The following is a 21,653-nucleotide window of genomic DNA, read 5'->3' on the forward strand; positions in this document are numbered from 1 at the left end:
GAGTGTTAATTTTTCCAACATAGGCACATTTATTACTTATCTTTAAAAATCACATAAAGCTGAGCAGTTCAAAAGTACATACGTTTAGTGTGATGGAAGGATTATTATCAGGATCTATAGACTACATTTCATCTAGTTCTCTGGATTGATTGAAACCTGAAGGTTATAGGTTTGGAACATGCATTTTAAGAAGGGTGAAAATATTTGCAGTAACCACAATGAAGGAAAGGTAAAAAATTAGATCTAATAAAAAATATGGGGGAGGTAATCCCTATTTTGATTAGCAGACTTTATCATGCAAAAGTTTTAATATATACAAACTAAACAGAGTAGCATAATAAACTCTCATCACCCAACTTCAACAATTATCAGCATTCTTCCCTTCTTCTATTCTTGTACTCTTGTTTCACTGATACCTCGACACATTCTCCACCTCCCGCCCCAATTTGGTTGTTATTCTTCCTTTTTACAGGTAAAATTTAAATACACTGAAATGCTTAAATCTCAACTATTCAAATAGGTTTTCCCAAATATAGAGTAGACTTTTTACACTTAAAACAATGCCTCCAAAATGGGATCAATTTACAATGTTTCGTTTAAAAATAAGAAACTTATTCAAGATTTCTATACAACACCCAGTGCTCACCACAAGTGCACTCCTTAATCCTCCTGTACTGCGCATCGAAACCAAATAAATCTTGGCTCAGTTTCTCTCTGGTCAAAGCAAATACTCTCAAAGTAAGGAAGACACACACAGCTGCTGCCCAGCCATGAGAGATGTGAAGTTTCTTATTCAGTGAGCCAAAGTACTTTGAATGTCCTATGTGAAATTTTCAAACAAAGGTTTGTTTTTGTTTTGTTTTGTTTTTGAGAATGTTGTGATGTAGTGGAACTAAGTGTTTCATGTAACTTGTTACAGAGAAGAGATAGAGGGTGTTGTTCCTCAGTCCTTTCTGCTGAGTTCACAGGCAGGGTCGATGTTCAATTGGCCCACCCTGCTTTCATAGGCCCGTTATTTATGGCCAGCACTATTCTGGTTGCCTGGTGCCCACACCATACTGTAACACTCTGGGTGCTTATCATCTAAAACTCAGCAGCATATAGTAGAATATAACCATAAGTAGAATAAGAGCCAGGATGATCACATTATGAATTCAGAGTGCGAAAAACTGTCAAAATTGGAATTTTGTCTCTAAGCACAGTAATCTTCTTAGTGGCCTAGGATTGAATTAAAGCCCCAGACCTAATACTGAATGTTCTAGGGGGGCCACCTGGACTCTTTCCCTTGGTTATTGTAAAAATAATAAGTGAATTAAGTACCTATAATTAAGGGTCTGCTTACAGAGGATCCCTTTGCTACATATTATTACAATTCCTTTTCTGATGGAATATGGGTAACATGAGGTGATAGAATACTTGTTACTCATTTCTCAGACTACTAAAAAGCCAAGGTTTGGCTTTTTATAAATACTTTTATGGCAGTAGCTATTTACCAGGTATAGGAAATGTACTATCACTCAATGGGTAAATCCTAGCCTATTATATCAGGTGCTAATCCTCCAATGACCACTCAGGTCATAACACGTGTCCAGAATTTAAGACATGTGGAAGAAACCAAAGTACCCCCTGCAGGCAAAACAGTAGCCCTCATTTGCAGGGCTAGCTACAGAAGAATTTTCTCTCAGGACCCAGTGGCAATAATGAGTAATAAGGACTTGGTTTCTGGTTCTAAATGTGTTCCAACAAATCTGGAAATAAAAAATGTCATGTCATATCCTACCCTCACATATAGAAGTTTTCTATAAGATTTGTAAATAATATTTTGTTTTATAAATTTATTACATCTGAGAATTATAAGTCCTTCATAACTTTACAGATGAGTTTAAAAAAGGATCGATAATAGGCAGATTCAAACTATGCAGCCTATAGATAGAAAATAAATATCCTTTTATTATCTCTGAAGAAGATATATAGCATTTTGATATGGAGGGTATTTTCCCTCCAGATGAATACAGTTGACCCTTGAACATTGCAGGGGGCGCGGTACCAACCCCACACACAGCTGAAAATCCACGTATAACTTTAGACTCCCCCAAAACTTTACTAATAGTCCACTGTTGACTGGAAGCCTGACTGATTACATACACAGTTGATTAACACATATTTTGAATGTTCTATATATTATATAATGTATTCTTAAGGTAAGCTAGAGAAAATGTTAAGAAAATCATAAGAGAATATAAATTTCCAGTACTATAATTTATTTATCAAAAATCTGCATATAAGTGGATCTGCACAGTTCAAACCCATGTTCAAGGGCCAACTGTAATTGGAAAGGTACTTGAAACAGGTCTTTATAAAAACAAATGTATTATAAATATACCCATGTTATAAACAATAGCATAAAGTCTAACCCTCCAAAGGATACACTTTCTTGTTCATTAAAAAATATCATAGTCATACTTCTACATCAAGTTTCATTTTATTTTCTCTACCATATAAATACTTGAGAATGACATTTTAGTAGTTCCCCACCCCATTTTAAAGTCAATATATGAAAACTAGTTTCCTGGTTTTGTCAGATGAAATGTGATTAGATAATAACTCTCAAGCTCCACTCAGTGATATTTATGTTCTGATTTGCTCATTCATTCATTTCAGCTGATTGGTCAAACACAGAATGTAAAACCTGGATCTTATTATTCAACTTATTAGCAGGAAGTTTGGGGCAATCTGAAATATTGTCTGGTTTCTCTGGTAATGACCTGTAAGGTTTTGCTCTGATTTCACCTTCAGGAAATGTAGGCTCAGAAAGGACAGGCTCAGAAAAGGCTTTTCTAAGATTTTCACTCTCTTCTCTGTTTTGCCTTATGGATTCTTCTTCTTGGAAAATTTTCTTTACCTTCTCCAGCACAGCATTAACACAGACTGTCTAATAAAAAAAATTTTTGAAAAGTAAAGTTTCTTTTTAAGCAACTGAACTTCTAGTAATAAGTCCAATAAAATGTGTAACATAAAGTCATCAGTCTACTTATTCTAATAAAGAAGCACTTCCTTTCCTGGCACATGATAAACATCAGGAGATTGATTCCTTGTTCTAAATATATTACACCATCATCTAGAAAGAAAATTAAAGCATAGTATGCTTCAATAAAGACATGCTTTACCTCTTTCCCCCCCCCAATTCATTAAATGTTTTATATCTTTACTCTCTGATTTAATTAAATGAGACTCCTTTCTTCTGGATTAAATGAAACATTTTCTGGGAGTTGGAATTTGTCCTCAAATGTGTTAATATCTCAAAGTAGGTTTCTTGTTTTTACTTTCTCCCGCTACACTTTGCTTATACCTGTGTGTACAATTGAAAGGGTATAAACACATTAGTTAGAATTTAGTAAGCTAGTTGATAAATGATTTCTAAGCAAACACATGGTCCATTTTCCCTCAAAAAATGCCATTCAGTACTTTGAGTGTCAAAATAAAACACACAGAGAAATATAACTGAAAATTGGGAATCAGTAAGAACTATAATGATGAAGATGATGATGTTGCTAAGTATTTAAGGCAAGCAACAAGAATAATAAAATCCATAAAATATGAGAAGACCTAAACTAGTTTATCTTACCAAAGCAATACCTAAAGCTCACATAATAGGCTATAAACTCTTAGAAGGTTTTCCTAAAGAGGGCAATAGAGAAAGGATTGAGGGCCTTGGCTGACCAACCTCAATTTCTTCCTGATCTCCTGCCTCCTCTTTTCTTGGCCTGTGCCCCACTATAGAATGAGGGAATACCAGATGCTTTCCTTCATTTTCCTGCAGTTAGTATGTGGTCATGTGACCCTGTTTTAGCCAACAAAATAAAATATATCTGCTGGGGAGGAGTTCAGAAGGGATTTTTGAAGGTTTTTCTCCTATATAAAAAGAAAGACTCTGTCTTTTGCTTCTAACTATCCCCTCCTCCCTGCTTTGGACACCGATATAGATAGGATGCCTGAGCATGAGGCAGCAAGGACCAAAAACAATAAACAAGATAGCACAGGAGAAAGATGGAAAGGCCCTGGGTTCAGATGACATTGTAGATCCACTGTACAAACCTGGGAACCATCTAACTCTAGACTTCTGATTAACTGAGATATTTAAATATCTTCATCAATTAAGGCACTGCCAGGTATTTTTGGTTACTTGCATCCAAGTATATCCCAACCTAGAGCTATAAACCTTCAGGTCCATCACTTCCAGCTGCAAACAGCTTCATCCATTTATCCCCCAGTAGGATCATTTTCTATGTATGCCTTGTTGTGAAAAAAGATTAGGGGGGCGCCTGGGTGGCTCAGTCTGTTAAGTATCCAACTCTTGATTTTGGCTTAGGTCATGATGTCAGGGTCGTGAGATCGAGCCCCCTGTGGCGGGATCCAGGCTGGGCATGGAGCCTGCTTAAGATTCTCTCTTTCCTCCCTCTGCCCCTCTCCCTGCTTGCCTTCTCACGTACATGCTCTCTCTCTCTCTCTCCCTTCCCCTCCCCCCGAAACAGATCAGGAAGCCCTGTCATATTTGATATATTTCTTCTTCCCTCACCTACAAAATTTTATCTGTGCCCATTCTAACCACTTCTATCCCAGTCACAGAAAATGAAGGGTCTTGATGGAGGTCAGTATCTCTGTGTTTATTTTTAATCCGTACCCTGCCTCTTCTCTACAATTATTCCATGGCTTTTCAGCCTCTCCTTCTTGACTGCCTCTTGCCCTGAAACTTCTAATGTGCTCAAGTATCTTCCATCTTAAAATAAAAATCCCTGGCACCCTGTTTCTCTCTTGACTGCTATATATGCTTGCTTTTCTTGATCAAACCAGGGTCTATATTCATGGCTTTAATTTTTATCATCTCCTCTTCACTGAAACCTGCTTATTTCTGTCTTCGTTATTCTATCACACCACTGAAATAGTTACAAGATGGTTGACTCCAACATCTTTACTATTAGATCTTTATTTTACTTGACTTTTTCTGCTGGTAATTGACACTTAACTGCTCACAACTTCCTGAGTCTCTATTTCCTTAACACTTTCTCTCCTGATTCTCTTCCTACTTTTCTGATTATTGCTTCTTTGTCTCTTTCATGGATTTCTTGTTAGCTCACCTTAAATGTTGCTGTTTTTTACATTTCTGTTGATTTTCCACTCTTTTCACTTCCAGACTTTTCACTCTTTCCACAATGGTTCCACTCACAGGACATTAACTTCCAACATATAATTATTTGCTTTCAAAATCATAATTCCAGCCCTGACCTCTCCTAGACCTTGGGTGCATACATGACCAATTATCAGGTCACCAAAAAATTGTTTCCAATACCTACTTAGAAAGTTTATAGAATGACAAGTCATGTGGGATGATTTCAAAAGCCTTCAAGAAATTAGAGTTTAATTTAGTTTTAGTCTAATTTGTTTTATTTTCACAGCTATTTCATCTCACTCATTTTTTGCAGCATATTTGCATCCTAGTTCAGTTGGATGTCATTTTTGTATGAGATTCACATTTAAGACACTGAGCACTTCTCAAAAATTTTAAACACTTGCAAAATATGTTTGCAAAAAATATAAGTTCTTTTTAAAACTATGGATATGTTTATAAAAGTAAGTTCCTTTACTTTTTTTTCAAGGATGTCTTGGCTATTCTTGACCTTTTTCATTTCCCTGTAAATTTGAAAATAAACTAGTCAACTCACACACCTGCTCATATTTTAATTGGGACTGCAATTAATCTATAGATAATGGGGAAAACTTAATCTTTATTATTGTGTATCTCAATATGATAAAAAATATTAACAAAAATGTGTAAGACCTCTAACAAAAAAGCCATAAGAATTATTAAGAAAAATTAAAGAAGACCTAAATAAACAAAAGGATATACCATGCTCATGGATTGAAGGGAGGACTTATTCTACTAGTTATCAAGATTTATAAAGCTCTTGGAAATAATGCAATGTTGAATCAGTGTAAAAATAGAGAAATAGATTAATTGAATAGAACAGAGAATCTATAAATAGACCTACATATATAAAGACACTTGATTTATGATAAAAGAAGTGTTCTGGGGCAATAGGAAAAGTTTTTTCTCCCCAGTAAATTGAGTTGGATCAATTGGATACCTGTAGAGGAAAAATTTGTCCCTTACCTCATACCAATTCCGGATGGATTATAAATCTAAAAGTGTAAGGTAAAATAATAAACTTCCTAGACTATATCAGAGGGAACAGTTTCATGACCTTGGATATAGGTCAAGCTGCCCTAATTAAGACATAAAAAGCACTTAATATAAAGAAAAGATTAATACATTGGGTCACATTAAAATTAAAAACTTCTGTTTTATAGACACTGCTAAAAAGGTGAAACGAAGTCACAGAATAAAAGAAATAACCAAAAGAAGGTTTATGCATAGAGTATATTTTAAAAGTACAAATCAATAATGAAAAAGATAGAATAGAAAAACAGAAGAGACTTTAACAGAAATTCACAAAAGAAGATCCCAATGTCCACTTGATGCATAAAAAGGAACTCAGTCTGATTAATAATCAAGGAAATGTAAATTAAAGCACAATGTGATAATACTACATACTCACAAGAATGGCTAAAATGGAAAAGACTGACAACAGCAACTGTTGGACAGTATCTACTAGAGATGAACGTGTGCATATTCTGTGGTCCAGAAATTTTACTAAAACATATGTACAAGAATATTCATAGAAACCATATTCACAATTGCCAAAACTGTAAATAATATAAAATTTCAACCATAGTGTGGATAGTGACTTATAGATATTGAATATATATGTATTCAATCAATGAAATACTATACAGCAGTGAAAACCAACAACTATTGCTATAGGCAGTGAATGAATTTCATAATGATAATTGAGAAAAAAAAGACCAATATAAAAGAATATATAATATATGATTTCATTTATATACAATTTATACTGTCTATGGTATTAGAAGTCAAAATAGTGGTTACCCTTTATAGAAGAGGTTCATGATTGTGAGGAAAGCGAGAAAGAGGTTTCTAGAATGATGGTTACATTTTGTTTCTTTTTTTTTTTTTTAAAGATTTTATTTATTTATTTGAGACAGAGAGAATGAGAGACAGAGAGCATGAGAGGGAGGAGGGTCAGAGGGAGAAGCAGACTCCCTGCCGAGCAGGGAGCCCGATGCGGGACTCGATCCTGGGACTCCAGGATCATGACCTGAGCCGAAGGCAGTCGCTTAACCGACTGAGCCACCCAGGCGCCCTACATTTTGTTTCTTGATGTGTGTGGTAGATAAATAGATTTTGTGATAATTCATCAAGCTGTGTACTTTTCTCTCTGTGTATTATACTTTTTTAAAAAAAATTTAGAGGTAAGTATAAATGGCAATGGATTAAAAGAAAATAACCCCTTATAATTTATAAAATCCTTTATATTTTTGTCACACGTTGTTTTTATCTTATTTTATTTTATTTTAATTTTGAGAGAGAGAGAGAGTACACATGTGAAAGGCAGGGGAGGGGCAGAGGAAGAGTGAAAGAGAGAATCCCAAGCAGGCTCCACGCTCAGTGCAGAGCCTGATGCGGGGCTCAATTTCACAACCTTGATTTCATGACCTGAGCTGAAATTAAGAGTTGGATGCTTAACCAACTGAGCAACCCAGGTGCTCCTTTTGTCACACTTTGTAATGAACACTTTTGAATTACAGCACTTGCAATTCAAAATACACTAATATTTGTGTTCCCCAATATCATAGACTTAAATGATGGAATACTGAACTTTAGCCAACCATGGCACAATGGCTGAAACAAAACAACCATAGCTAAGTGAAAATAAAACCAAAATGTTTTGACCAAATCATAATAAACTTTATAAAAATCATTTTATTCAAGTAAATTTGTTTTTGGTGGATTGACTTGCCTCAGAAATGGGTTTTTACCTCAGAGAAGTAATTTTTTTTAGAAAAGTAAGTTTTTAATGTAAAATTATTTGTGTAACAAGAGAACAGTACCTTGGTTTATGAATTTATAATATATCTATATCTTTAACATTACATGAAATAAGTATATTTATATCTAGATTCTAATAATTTTCTTAACTTACCAAATAAATTAGTGCTGCATATGAAGCATACATTATGCTAGTTAAAGCAGTCTTCGCTGGAAAAGAAATCATTTCAAACAAAGAACCCCTTCTGACCTACAAAAACAGAAAAAGAGTTTTCTTATTATAACAAAAGTTTTCAATGTAACAATGTTAAATTTTACAATGTTACTGTAAAATGAGAATTTAAATATTTCTTTCTAAAGAAGGTCATCTGCTGGGTCTATCTTTTTTCACATTCCGAAAATATATTGGCTTATTTACGTATTATTTTTTTTTTACAAAAAGGTACTTTCTTTTGCTATGACAGATCTATAAAAACCTTGCATTTCCAAAATCTAAATTATTTTAACTTTTTTACATTTAACAAGTGTGCTCACTAGGGGGTGCCACTGTGCATGTTAGAAAAACAGCACTGGGTGTTAAACGCAATGAATCATGGAACACTACATCAACAACTAATGATGTAATGTATGGTGATTAACATAATAAAATTTAAAAAAATAAAATAAAAAGCACATATACAAACAAAAAAAAGAAAAAGTCTTTTCTTTGTTCAAATTCCTGTAATCATCCTTTACTAAATTATTCACCTCTTCATTAAGCAAACAGCAATCGAAATACTAAGCATTTCCTGCAGATTAATGACCTGATTGGAAATGTTAATCATGAGACTGCTGAAGGCCAGCATTCACCTTAGATGATCATTAAGCTTCAGGAAATGCTCTGTGCTCACATCCAGCAGGCTTTTTTGAAACCGAGAAGGTTTACACCAATAATGAATTTGTCTCTCAGAAGTTTCTAGTTTCTGGTAATAAGCATCTCTGCCTCAGACATAAGAGAATATATTTAGTTTAAGGGATTAGACTCTCTTCGAGGTCACCTCTGTTCCCTTGAGTAGGATATGAAAGGAGGGCCTTGGGAAAACATTCCCTTCCCATTCAGCAGTGAAGTGGCAGTTAGCCATGCTCCTCTGAACTAAGTGCCAAGACACTCAATGGCTTCAATAACTCCCAAAGGGACAGGCTGCAACTAATAAAATCATGTAAATGCACAGTAAAAAATGCATAAAAACTAGAAAGAACAGTATGTATGTGTACATTAAAGTTAGTTATGACATTGAAAAATTGAAACAATTGGTAGCAGAATGGTTAGGTGAATTAAGCTCTATCCACTCAATGGCATATTGCAGCCTTTTAAAAGGTGCTTCTGAAGAATGCGTAATAACGTTTTATTGAACAAACGTTTGTATGGCACTGTGTTGTAAGTGCCTGTTGCAGTATATTCAGTTTTCGCTCACTGCTGCCACTGCTGAAGGAAGAACAAAATTGCCCATCACGATTTACCTTCTTCTCTCTTAAGTGATTTATGTAATGCTGAAGCCAAGAATACCATCTAGCCTACCAGCTAAGAGAGGGAGGTGGAGGGGGGGATCAGAGGAGGGAGGCATTCCTTCTTATTCCTTGTCTTCCAGGCCATACTGACTCCTAGATATGGGAATAGGTAGGGGCAGTTTTAGCCCACTCTCTCCATAAGTTGGTCTGGAAAACTTCCCAGAGTTCCTGGCCTCTGGAAAGAGTTTCCAGGAACTGAAGCAGCTGCTTGCTGCACTTTCCATCTTGCTAGAAGAGTCAAATTGATAGCATGCTTTTGAATCCCACTATTAGGCTACAGGGAGACAGGCAAGTACAGAGCAGATGCTAGGAAAGAAAGCAGATATATTCCAACAAAATGCCTCCTAGGAGAGTAAAGGATTCATGAGTTTGTGAATATATGGATGTGCAGTAGGAGGTCCATATTCAGTAACTGGTAGGCCATATACAATAAAAATAAAAGTGGTGTCTGCATGCATGAGAAATTACTCTGTTTCTGTTTCACCGCATCTTTTTTTTTTCACATTTTGTCCTTCACCTGAAGTAATTAAAACTGATTACTTTTCAAAGTTTCAAAATAAATTATATATCTGATACAGGTTATGCTTCTGAATGATGAATTTGTATATTGCCTAAGGGTCACTTTTCCACCATTTTAATGCTTTTAATAAATACTTGCTATTCCTGTAACAAATCATTCCTGTAGAAAATACATTTCCTCCAAAATTTATGTGGCTACTGGCAAGAAGCCATTTTTCAATTTTATGAGCTACTTCCAATACATGTTTTTCATATTATAAACCACCCTGTTTCATTTTTGGCTTGCTATAAGCAGGAATAGTGTAACGTAAAACAGATAAATCAGAGAGAATTGTAAATCAAAGAATGTATTTAGTTCATCTCAACCAATTAAAAAAATTTATCTGAACTTATATTAATTTTATTTACATATTTAAGTTAAAAGAATGTTGATATCAATATTATACCCATATATTCCTTTTTAAAATTTTTAATATTAATATATATGTGTATATATAAGATATGTGGATATGTTATATGGTCATACTAACATCTCAGATACATAGATATTTCAACAGTAAAAACATTTCAATCTTTAACAAAATTTCTTTCACATAATTTTGAGTTCCACCTCTGTCACATAACTTTGACCTTTCATCTCATAAAAGAAGTATCTGTGTTTTATCTTTTCATTAAAATTGAGATAAATCACAAAAAAGCAAACCATAAGCAGTTTAGAAAATAATAAAGATCCACTTATAGATGACTCGAAGTTTAAAGAATCACCAGGCCCAACTTAGTTTATGTTGTTCCCAAAACCACCTTGACAAAGGATACTAGGGGAGTAATAGAGAAACTTTAACTCAGTGATTCACAAGTGTTGCAAGAAGCATTGACTGGTTAATAGGCCCCCCCCCCAAAAGTATTTCCTGTAGGTTTGGAAAAGTTACATGACCCTGTCTCTGCTTGAGCAACCCACAGTACTCGTGAACCCAGGGAGGACTCCTAGCAGTCCAAAGTAAAGAAAGCTATTGGACTTCGTTTATTCCAGTATTACTATCCTGTGGAACATTGTTCTTGAATAAGCTCTTACTCACATGGTCCTATAAAAGCTTAAATGTCCCAATCTCTTGGCCAACCTGGAGAAGTTATGTCTTCAAGATTCCAGGGATTCTACTTTTCAGGAATTGTCCTTTTCCCCAGGTCTTAAATTATCCCACCCAAGATAACCTCATGGCAGGCCCATCGAGAACCTATAGAAGTTCTTGATATTTTTGAGGTTTACATATATATTTTTTTACACAAAATATGTGAGGTTTGAGTTTAAACCCCAGTCTATGTTGAAGTGTTGGGGGTGAGGAAGAAACTATACTTAGAGAAGTGTCTGATCTTCATCCTGAAAAAGGGAGCACAAGTTCACTGGGATCCATGTAAATCACAAGCATTGTAGATGGTGAGGGTTTTCTTCACTTTTGCCCGTGTCTGGCCTACACCACTCCACAGTGCCTGTACAAAGGAGAAACAGTCATCTCTAATGCCACTATAAGGAAGATTGTGACATATATAAGGAAGATTGTATCATAGCAAGAGCTCCTGTGGCCCTGCATTGCCCTGCCAAAGTCAACAACTACGTCTGGGAGCTGACGTGTCTTGGCTGAAGTCAGCATTCAAGCTGATTATCTAGGTCACTGCAGCCTAGAGCAGCTGCAAGCTTTACTCATCCAGACAGCTTCTAAGGCTAAGCAGATGCACCATTCTTTAAGTACTGACGCTGGGGATGTTGAAAACCACCAAGAAATGATCTAACCAGAGTTTTCCATTCCCGAGGCCCTTTTAGAACTAGCAGATGACTTGCTATAATCTTAGCCCTGCATAAACTGGAAGGGTTTGAGAAACAACCCGACTCAGCACCCATAAGGACAGGTGCAAAGGAAGTCTCTTTTAACAAGCTGGAGAGGATTGACTCCAACTATGTGCTCATGTTAAAACAAGCCTTTAGGATCTCTTCAGGTCACTTGTATCAGTTGGGTCTTTGGATAGTTCATATTGGGCTCAATATCTTTGAATATGCTAACATAAATAGGACTTGCTCTAGGGCTGAGCATATAATCAGAAAGCCTTGCGCATATTGTCAAGGAGCTCCTGTGACAACATTCAAACTCTAATTATTTTTGAGGAAGACTATTACTGTATGCTTCATCTCAGACGACATCAGGGGGCTGAACTACTATCCTAGTCATAGGTAGTGTCCTAATGAAAATGCTCCTCTATTACCTGTTCTTGAGGGAGTAATCTGACTGACTGGCAACCTCAGCTACATAATATCCAACAGAGTTTTGGTAGAACCATTTAAGGTGCTCTAGGTACACAAGTATCTTTCTATCATTAATTATCCTCAGATCAGTGAGAAGTCAGACATATGAAGAGGATCTTTAACACCTCCAGATAGGTTAACTAGGCTGCTTACCTTCCTATATAAAGTGATGTCCTCCATGCATCTACAAAGCATATCCCCTTGCATTAGCAATTTCAGATTTCACTCCTTTTACTTCTGCACACCAGAAAGTTCCACTTTGACAGAGGCAGCCTGACAATCCTTGAAGGAATTCATGCTAGAAGCTACTCTGGGTAAGCTAACCTCTGTCACTATGGAAAGACCGCCAGGCAATGTATGTACCAGGGCTGGTATAGCTCCCTCATGCTATGCCACTTATCTCCCTGGATAGTGGCACTGGTACCCTGGATAGGCTCCATTCACAGACCAATCCTTTGACCTCCACCACACCTCTTACATTACTCTGTTGTTCCTTTGACTCTCCAGGCCATTATCTTCACTATTTGTACTTCTATTCCTTCTTCACTGGGAATTTTATATCTGAGATATGTTGTTTTCTTGCTTGCTACAACATAATTCCTCTCAGTAGGAATTCTGATTCTCCACCCTAGCTAATACATATTATCCAAGTAAAGCTTATTCCTCATTCCTAACCCCCAAGGACCCTGGAACCTCTGACCTGAGACTGTTCCCACTTGTCTCACTCTAGCCATATGGAACTGCTTCCATTTCCTAAATAAGTTATGCTCTCTCTGACTTCAACATCTTAATATACAATGTTCACTTCTGGGAATAATTCTCCTACTTCTTCATTTGGCTAATATCTCCTCTCTCAAGATCCAGTATTATCTTCTAGGAAGCCAACACTGACTATTCTGTGGAATTATATGCCCCTTGTTGATGCTTCCATAGCACACTTTGCACACTCTGATCATGCACTTGCTGCACTCCCCTGACAATGCTTACTTGCCTATCATCCACACAGTCCATATAGGGCAAGAGCAAGACATCTATGAATCCTAGTATCTAACCTGGTGATTTTACATGTATATGTTCAATACATATATGTTGAATAAATGAAAAAGTAGAATAATACATCACTTCCAGAAAGAAATGTAACAATCTTACATTAAAATTCATAAAAGATACCAGATGAAGGACATCTGGTTCCAGTAGTAGGGCAGACTGAGCTAATGTGGAACCCTGTGGAAATTCTACATAAATACCCCTAGAAATGCCCCTAGAAATTCTATATAAAATCAAACTCCAAAATGTAATACAAGACTGAGTTTACAAAAAAGAAGAGAAGGAAAAAAGAGGGAGGGAGGGAGGGGTGGGAGAGAAAGGAAGGAAGGAAGGAAGAAAATTTCCCTGTGCCAGGAACTAAAAGGCGGAGCAAGAAGTCTGTGAGTATATGTCCCAGGAAGTATCAAAAAGAGATAAGTAAAAGGAAAATATGAGTAAAGTAAATAGACATAAAGAATATGTTTAATAGATATGTTTAATGGACACTCCAGAAGTATGTTTAATAGATACTCCAGAAGAGATTAGAGAAAATGAGGAAGAGGTAATATTTGAACAAACAATGGCTAAGAATTTCCCAAAACTGAAGAAATTATCCTTAGATTCAAGAATCACTATGATTCACAAAAAGCATTTTGACAACAGCTAATAAAATTGAAGATATGCATCCCTTGTGACCCAGTAATCCCTCTTCTAGATGTATACCTGGAGAATGTCTCTCACACACAGATAAGGAGTCATTTACAAGAGTGTTCAATGAAATACTGTTTGCAAAACAAAAAAACTGGAAACTAAGTTGCCCATCTGTCCAATAATAAACTGTGGATTATTTTTTCTTACAATGGGATATGACAAAGAAGATTAAAATAATAAACCATAGCTACACATTCAAAAATGTTGAGTGAAAAAAAGAAAGTTTCAGAAGGATGAGTACAGTATAATATAATTTATATAAATTTTAAATATATGGAGAATAATAGATGTATACAAATGTAGTGAAACTATAAAAGTATGCACACAAATGCTCACATCAACCTCAGGAAAATGATTACTTTTGGTAGAGAAAAAAGTGGGGGCTGGATCAGGACATGGTTAATTATATTTCTTTTTATAAAGGAGATATCAAAATCTATATTGCAAAGTATTACTACCAATTTACATTTGGATGAAACTTCTGATACACTGCCTTTAAAATGTTTTGAAATATTTTATTGATAAGAATTTTAAAAATTAAAGCTAGATTCTAAGACAATTAGAGTAAGAGCAAAGGAGAAGAAATTTCATGGGTGTTGATTTTGAACTGATGTCACAGAGACAGTCACAGTCAGCATATGGACCTTAGACAGGTCATTTATTCCCACCCCCTGCTTCTTTCACCTCAGGTTCCCGGAATACGTTATCACAATTAAGCTCTCAATTTACCTGTGAAACCCACTGTCAGTCAGGACAAAAAGGCAAATGCATTGTGTTTTTCAGTTCTCATGACTGGATAAAAGGAAACATAAATTCATCTGGAAAGATGATTATTTTCCTGCCACTGAATTTTCATGAGTACTGGGAGGCAATTCTCTGTGGATGTCTCTCTTTCCTGTACAGATTGGGCTTTCTGAGCAAAGGACATGGTTGAATAACAAACAGCTTTAGAAGCTAGAGAAAGTATATTCCTCTGGAGAGATCTAGAGACGTACTTCCCAAGACATGTCACAGAGCACTAAAGAGAAAGCCTTCTCCTTAAACCCTCTAGAAACATTTACTTCTCTCCCCCAACCCCCTCTTACTTTTTCTCCCTTTGTCTCTCTGTCTCTGTCTCTCTCTCTCAGGCTGGGCCAATGGGCCAGCACTCCTATAAAAGCTGAGTCGCCGAATTTCAGGCTCCTGTGCTGTGCTGTGATGCAACTCACCACACTCGGCTCTTGTCACATTGCCCTGTGGGACCTGAGGGCTTAGCTATTGCTCTGACTGCTGCTTTGCAGTTAATAATAAACACTCTCTGTCTCTGATTCAAGGGAGTCGTGGGTCTTCTATCGGTGTGTGTGTTTGTACAGCTGTGGCAGGCGAACTTGTTAGCTCGTAAATAGTGTAAAATCTCAGATTCTTCAGTGCTGACTTAGGAAAGAGAAGCAAAAGGAAAGACTGAATGACATAATGGACAGTGTCTTTAAATGTGATTCTATAATACATACAGAAATATTCTTCCAAGGACATTTCTTATATCAACCCTCTATAAAAACTGTGGGTTAATAATGCAAGGAAAGAAACATCAAGGCAAAACGTTTGTTTTAGCAATGTATTTCAGTGGATATTATACAGCTCAGCTGTATTTCTTTTTGACAGCCTAAAGATACAGGAATAAGGTTTATACTGCTTAGAGAATGAAATAAGTAACAAACACAAAACGTTTTTTACTCTTTCAATCAGGTATTATAAGGGAGCCTTTTATAATTGCTATCTCAGGCAATTCATAGTTGAACCCATCCTATGATTTCTGGAAATGTTAAAAATCTTTGATTAAAGAGAGATTCCTATGTAAAGGATAGTTTGTTGATTTTAGCCACCCGTCATCTATTTTCTCATCTTTTCAAAATAACCCAAATTTTGTTTGAGGATTCATCCTTTCCCCATTCTCTGGCCATGTGGTCTGGATGGAGCTCCAACCTCCACTGTAGGGAGAAAGCAGGCAATCAGGTCCTGGGCCAATCAGTGCACCCCAGTCCCCTGGTTTAGAGGTAAGCCTTTCTCGGAGAGTGAACCTCAGGACTTGGCAGGGAATACTGGCTCCAGGACTGTCATTCTTTAGGGCTGTAATTGAACCTGGAAGGATGGAGTCCTGGGAACAGCGGCAAATCATCTTGTAAGAATGAAGGGAAAGTCAGTGTGTGAATGGAGGCAACACAGAGGAAGCAGAGCCAGGAGATGGGTAGAAAAGAAAAATGGGACCCTGAAGGCATCATTTGAGTACCTCCATCCTGAAGCCTTATCAACTCTGGATGTTCAACTGCAGGAACTAATACATACTTTTGGCTTCACTCCCTTTGAGCCACGGTTCTTCTCCCTTCAACAAAGGGTCAAAATGATTCACCCTGGGGTTCAGGTGCCAGGCTTGCAGGAGTCCCAATCATTTGTAACGAACATTTAGAATGCCTGGAATAATGCTCAAATGGAAACTCCCAGAGTTCTAAGTCACAAAGTTTAGAAAAATGGAACTGGTCCTGAAAAAGGTTTTAAGAGCCGTTGTCCTTAACCATATATAATAGAGCCTCAATATAACAATGTAGAAGCTGTACTTTGAAATACACTGGATGTTGGTGGGTCTATCACAATGAGTATATAGTTGAATATACTCAAATATGTTAAGTCAAACAAAGATTATCTTGGAAACATAGCAAGGTTATGGGGGAAAAGGAAAAGGAACAAAACCATCATTTTTAAGGCTTATAGGATTCCTTTTAGGTTTCATATAAGTGATAATCTGTATGCTGATATTTAGGTTGAACCATTTGAAATTCAGTTTCATAGAGCTCAATCAAATAACAAAGCAGGAAAAAAGTCCACATTACTTCCTCTTTCAGATTTATTTAAACCGGAATATATATAGTATATTGAAAAAAGTCCAAACCATTCATTTCTTATCCAACTATTCTTGTTTTATATGTAGGACAACCAAATGTGCTACATTTTCAAATCTTGCAATTTCAAAACAGTTTCTAAAAAAAAGAGTCCATATCTTGTGCAAATGTTAACATTCACTCACCTGCACGTTATAGAGGGGTTGCTTCGGTGCATTAACTTCCCTCAGCAAACGATGTGATATGTCCCTTAACTCTAGAAGTCTACAAGCAAGCTGAGGCTGCAAAAGTTTGGCCACTGATTTGGAAGATCTGGATATGCTGTTTAATCCTTGAATTAATGTTCCTCGGTTGATCCTCGCTAAGGCGACAGCCATTCTGATTTTGGACGGTTTCTGCATGGGTTCTCTTTTCTGGAAAATAAGCCTCTAAAAAATGAGTGATGTGTGATTCTCCCATGAATTATTACAATCTCCTTCAGACCAAGACCAAGTACCACATAACAGCACATTATGCATGGTCCTATGCATATACTCAGTGTCCAATAATTATATCCCACCCCCACGTACCTAAACCTTTGAATAAACGTATGATTTTTGCCTTAGCATAAATATCCAGAATTTAAGTTACTAGCCAAAAGATCTAAATTAAATGTTTCATTTTTCTCTCTGGGTTTCTTTATTTTTGCATTGATTTTTTAAAGAGCACTTTCAAAAGTAAGCAGTTCTTATTCAAATATTACTCAATGTTTGAATTATTTGAACAATAATTCTTATTCAAAACTGTTACAAATATTTTCCCAGTTTATTTAAAAAATTTAAATGATAAAGCATTCATATATAATGCATGGTACAATTAAAAAAAAAATAAAACAAATTCCCTATATACTAATTAACAAACAAGAAACTTTTACTTCTAAAAACTTCAAAACTTGTGAGCATTCTGACAGAAAAAATTTGTGGCATTAGCAAAACATATGACATGTAGATCTTTCCCTGCTGTACCAGAAAGTGAACCACAGAGAAATTATTTACAATGTGGTTAGACTGCATTCCAGGCAACAACAAGTATAGTTGCCATTATTCATTTAAGCAATGTTATGGCCTATTCTGGCTTTTTCATATATGACTTGGGGGAAACTAATGGTTTATAACACAAAAAGCAATTTTGAGTCTCTATTTGTTGAATCCAAATATATAAGTACAAAACAGCTTTTAGATGGATTGTTTTGGTCTTCAATGAGCAGCATATATTTGCTTAAGAGCTAATGTACTGTATATTTACTTTAAATGCCTCAACTGTTATCCTGAAGAAATAAATTTATTATTGCTGTTTTTGTCATTAAAGTTCAATGCTTCTCTTACTGTTTTAATATTGGTGACTGGAGATAACCAAAAAGTGTACTAGCCTTTCAACGAGGATGTACATCTGCAGCATCAGTCAATTAAGCGTTTGGCTCAGGTCATGATCTCAGAGTCGTGGATCAAGCCCCTAGTTGGGCTCCCTGCTCAATGGGGAACCTGCTTCTCCCCCTCCCCTGCCGCTGCTCATGCTCTCTCTGGCTCTCTCTCTCTCTTTCTCCCTCTCTCAAATAAATAAATAAAATCTTTTAAAAAAATAAATATTTGCCTCTGTAGAGAATAAGACTATCTAATTGATAATCCATGAATCAAAACTCTCCTGTAGGATCATAATTTGTGTTGACCAAAATATAGCATTTATGATAAACAATATTTTTAAAAATTCAGGTGTGCATTAAAATAATGCTTCAGTGCACTTTGTATTATATTTCTCATTTAATATTGTCATAAATTCATAGCTTTTTCCAACAGACTCAACTTGTTCCTAGTTAATATCATCTTTGTTTCCTTTTAATGCTGAAATCATTACAATTTGATGACTGTGCTTCCCTTCATGGTTTTTTTTTAAGATTTCATTTATTTATTTGAGAGAGAGAGAGAGCACAAGCAGGGGGAGCGGCAGACAGAGGGAGAAGCAGGGAGCCCACTGTGGGACTCGACCCCAGGACTCTGGGATCATGATTTGAGCCAAAGGCAGACCCTTAACCGACTGAGCCATCCAGGCGCTTCTCCCTTCATGGTTTTTAAAATGCTTTCCTTTTTCAATACTTTCACAGATATCTCTGAATCTCTGAAAGAAACATTACCTCTAGCAACAAAATATCTGACTTTTATTCTCTCTGACACAAAACATACAGTCAGCTTGTTCCCAAGAAGACCATTACTGCTTTTCAGAATAGTATTAGAAACCAAATCTAGACATTGAGGTGCATGGTGGGGTTTTTTTGAGGCTCTGAGAATAGAAAGGAAACAACAGAGGAGAGGCTACTTACAGTCCTGGAGATGCAGAATGAGATTTTCCTCTTTTAAAAAAAAAAAATAGTCACCAGTTTATAGTGATGATTCCAATTCACTCTTACCTTCAGTTAATTTTTAAAATAGGCTCTGGTAAAAAATTTGTTAAATAAAACGTTTCTTTTTTCCTTTTTTTGAGCTACCAGCTTTTCCCTTTGTCTACTATATATGCTATATATTTTCCTAACAAGCCACGTGTGTAAATTTAAACGCTGACCCCAAATGAAGAAGTGCTCACTTCTTTCCCCTGGTTTTGTTTGACTCTTGTCCTAAGCATCCTGGAATTGGCTGCAAAATGTGCAAGTTTACATGATTCTTTTTGTCATCATTATCATCTGAGTACGTTACCAGATGTGAGAAAAGAAATTCCAACTCCCTTCCCCCCCCCCCCACCTCAGAGACACACAATGGTAATAATCATTTACCACAAGAAACCTAGTATCAATTAATCAGATTGTTTCGAGAATCCTGCTCCAAATTTCGCTATTTGGATATATCCTGCTTTCCTGTTTTTTTTTCCTAGAGCCATACTCATCTATCATCAACTGTTTTAATGCTGAACTCCAATTTCTATTCATCAGCTTTTTACTACTCTACATCCAAAAAAACCAACCTGTCAGCAAGTCTTATTCAATTCTTTCTCTCAATAGTCCTAGAATTTGACCACTTCTCACTACCCCCCTGTGCCAAAACTCAGTCCATTGCATTTATCCACCATCTCTTCTCCAGACTAGTAAATTAGCCTCCTCAATGGTCTCTCTGCTTCCATCCTTGTCTATGTTCACTCTATTCCTCAACACCTCAGCCAGAGAGATACCATTAACACTTAGATCCTATCTTGCTTTTCTGCTCTGCTGCTTCAGTGGCTTCCTAGTGCACTCAGTATAAAAGCCAAATTACAAACAGTGGTCTACAGAGCCCGACAAAGGTTGTCTTTTCTTTACCTCCCTAACCTCATTGTCTTTTTTTCTCTCCCTTTCTTCCTCGCTACTTGTTGAGTTTGTTAAGTATACTCCCACCTCAGGGACTTAGCACTAGCTATGCCATTTGATTTTTCAAAGGTACCAAGGTTTCCTCACTTGCTTCCCTCAAGTCCTAGTTCAAGAATTACTTTCTCACTAAGACCCTCTTAGTCACCCTACCTCAATGGTCAATTGTTCTCCTTGTTCCCACCCATATTTCATATCTCTGCCATATTTCTTCTTCTTCTTAAGACCTATCATTAACATAATATATAGTTTATTTTCCTTGTTTCTTGTTTTCCTACTTGACTAGGATGTAAGTTCTATGACAGCAGTGTTTTATATCTATTTGGATCACTGATCTTTCCCCAGTACCTAGAATAGTGTCTGGTGGATAGTAAGGTACTCTATAAATATTTGTTGAAATGAATAAATGAGGAGTATCAGAAAATATAACAAATTAACATAGAGAAATAGAGAAATATACCAAATATTAAATTAGAAACCACCCTGAAAGTTTTCAATGTACAATGTGCTCTGTAACTTTGACAATTATGACAGTGTCCCACTAGAAACAACACACCAAAGACAAAAATATAACTGAATTATAGAACATAATCCTATCTCATCATATTTAGAAATTCTATACTAATAAAAGTAATTTCCAGATGTCACTGGTGCAGCCCCAAGAGTTTTGTCCTACGTGTTATAAAAAAAAAAAAGAAGCCAAGAGAATTCAGAAAAGTACATCTACAGTTATAAAAATCCAAAGTTTTATATGGATTCTAATATGTTCTGCTTATAACTCCCAATTTTACAGTATAAGGTTAAGTGCAAGATAATTACAGAATAAAACACATAATTGTCTTTCATAATTAAAACCAGAAAAATTGACCCTATTTTACCACAAAGGATTTCTCTCATTCAAGTAAAGATCATCTAAATTAAAACTTTTTAGTTTCCTAACTGTAAAATACATTTTTCATTTGTTCAAATGTAAAAGTTTAGTATTTTTAAGCTCTCATATGGAAATCATTTGCAACTTGCAAATGAAAACCTTTAAAAATCATTGTTTTTGCTAAAGGAAGTGGATACTGAAGGTACTGGGGTCTGCGTTGGACTGGAGCATACATGACATCAGAAGCCATGACCTCACGCTAAGATTCTAAAATTAACTTCCCTCAGCCCCAGGAAGAAAATTTCCTTCAAAATCATTAGTCATAAAGAACTATTTAATAACCACTATTCTTGGATATATCTTTCTATAAAAATCCCACCATCACTCCCACCAAAACTTTTATTTGTTTCAGGCCAACAATATGGCCTTTTCCTAAATAAATAAATGCCTAAAACCTTTTTAAAAAGTTTTAAATATTAATC

At 36.0% G+C, this 21,653-nt stretch overlaps 1 protein-coding gene across 6 annotated transcripts in view; it reads right to left on the reverse strand.

The window, feature by feature from the left end:
- Window positions 1-28: 28 nt before the first annotated feature.
- SPATA9 (spermatogenesis associated 9) overlaps window positions 29-21,653 on the reverse strand; it is a 76,483-nt gene continuing 54,858 nt past the window's right edge. For all 6 annotated transcript variants that reach the window (XM_064596406.1, XM_064596405.1, XM_064596404.1 and 3 more), the window contains 3 exons: window positions 17,122-17,349; window positions 8,121-8,216; window positions 29-2,932 (listed from right to left, as the gene is read on the reverse strand). In XM_064596406.1, coding sequence (XP_064452476.1) covers window positions 2,645-2,932; window positions 8,121-8,216; window positions 17,122-17,349 — 612 coding nt within the window. In that variant the 3' untranslated portion in view covers window positions 29-2,644. The remainder of the gene's footprint in view (window positions 2,933-8,120; window positions 8,217-17,121; window positions 17,350-21,653) is intronic.

Source organism: Mirounga angustirostris, unplaced genomic scaffold, assembly GCF_029215605.1.
Source record: "Mirounga angustirostris isolate CCGP_5_RB_7025 unplaced genomic scaffold, mMirAng1.0.hap1 SCAF_7, whole genome shotgun sequence".
Classification (NCBI taxonomy): domain Eukaryota; kingdom Metazoa; phylum Chordata; class Mammalia; order Carnivora; family Phocidae; genus Mirounga; species Mirounga angustirostris.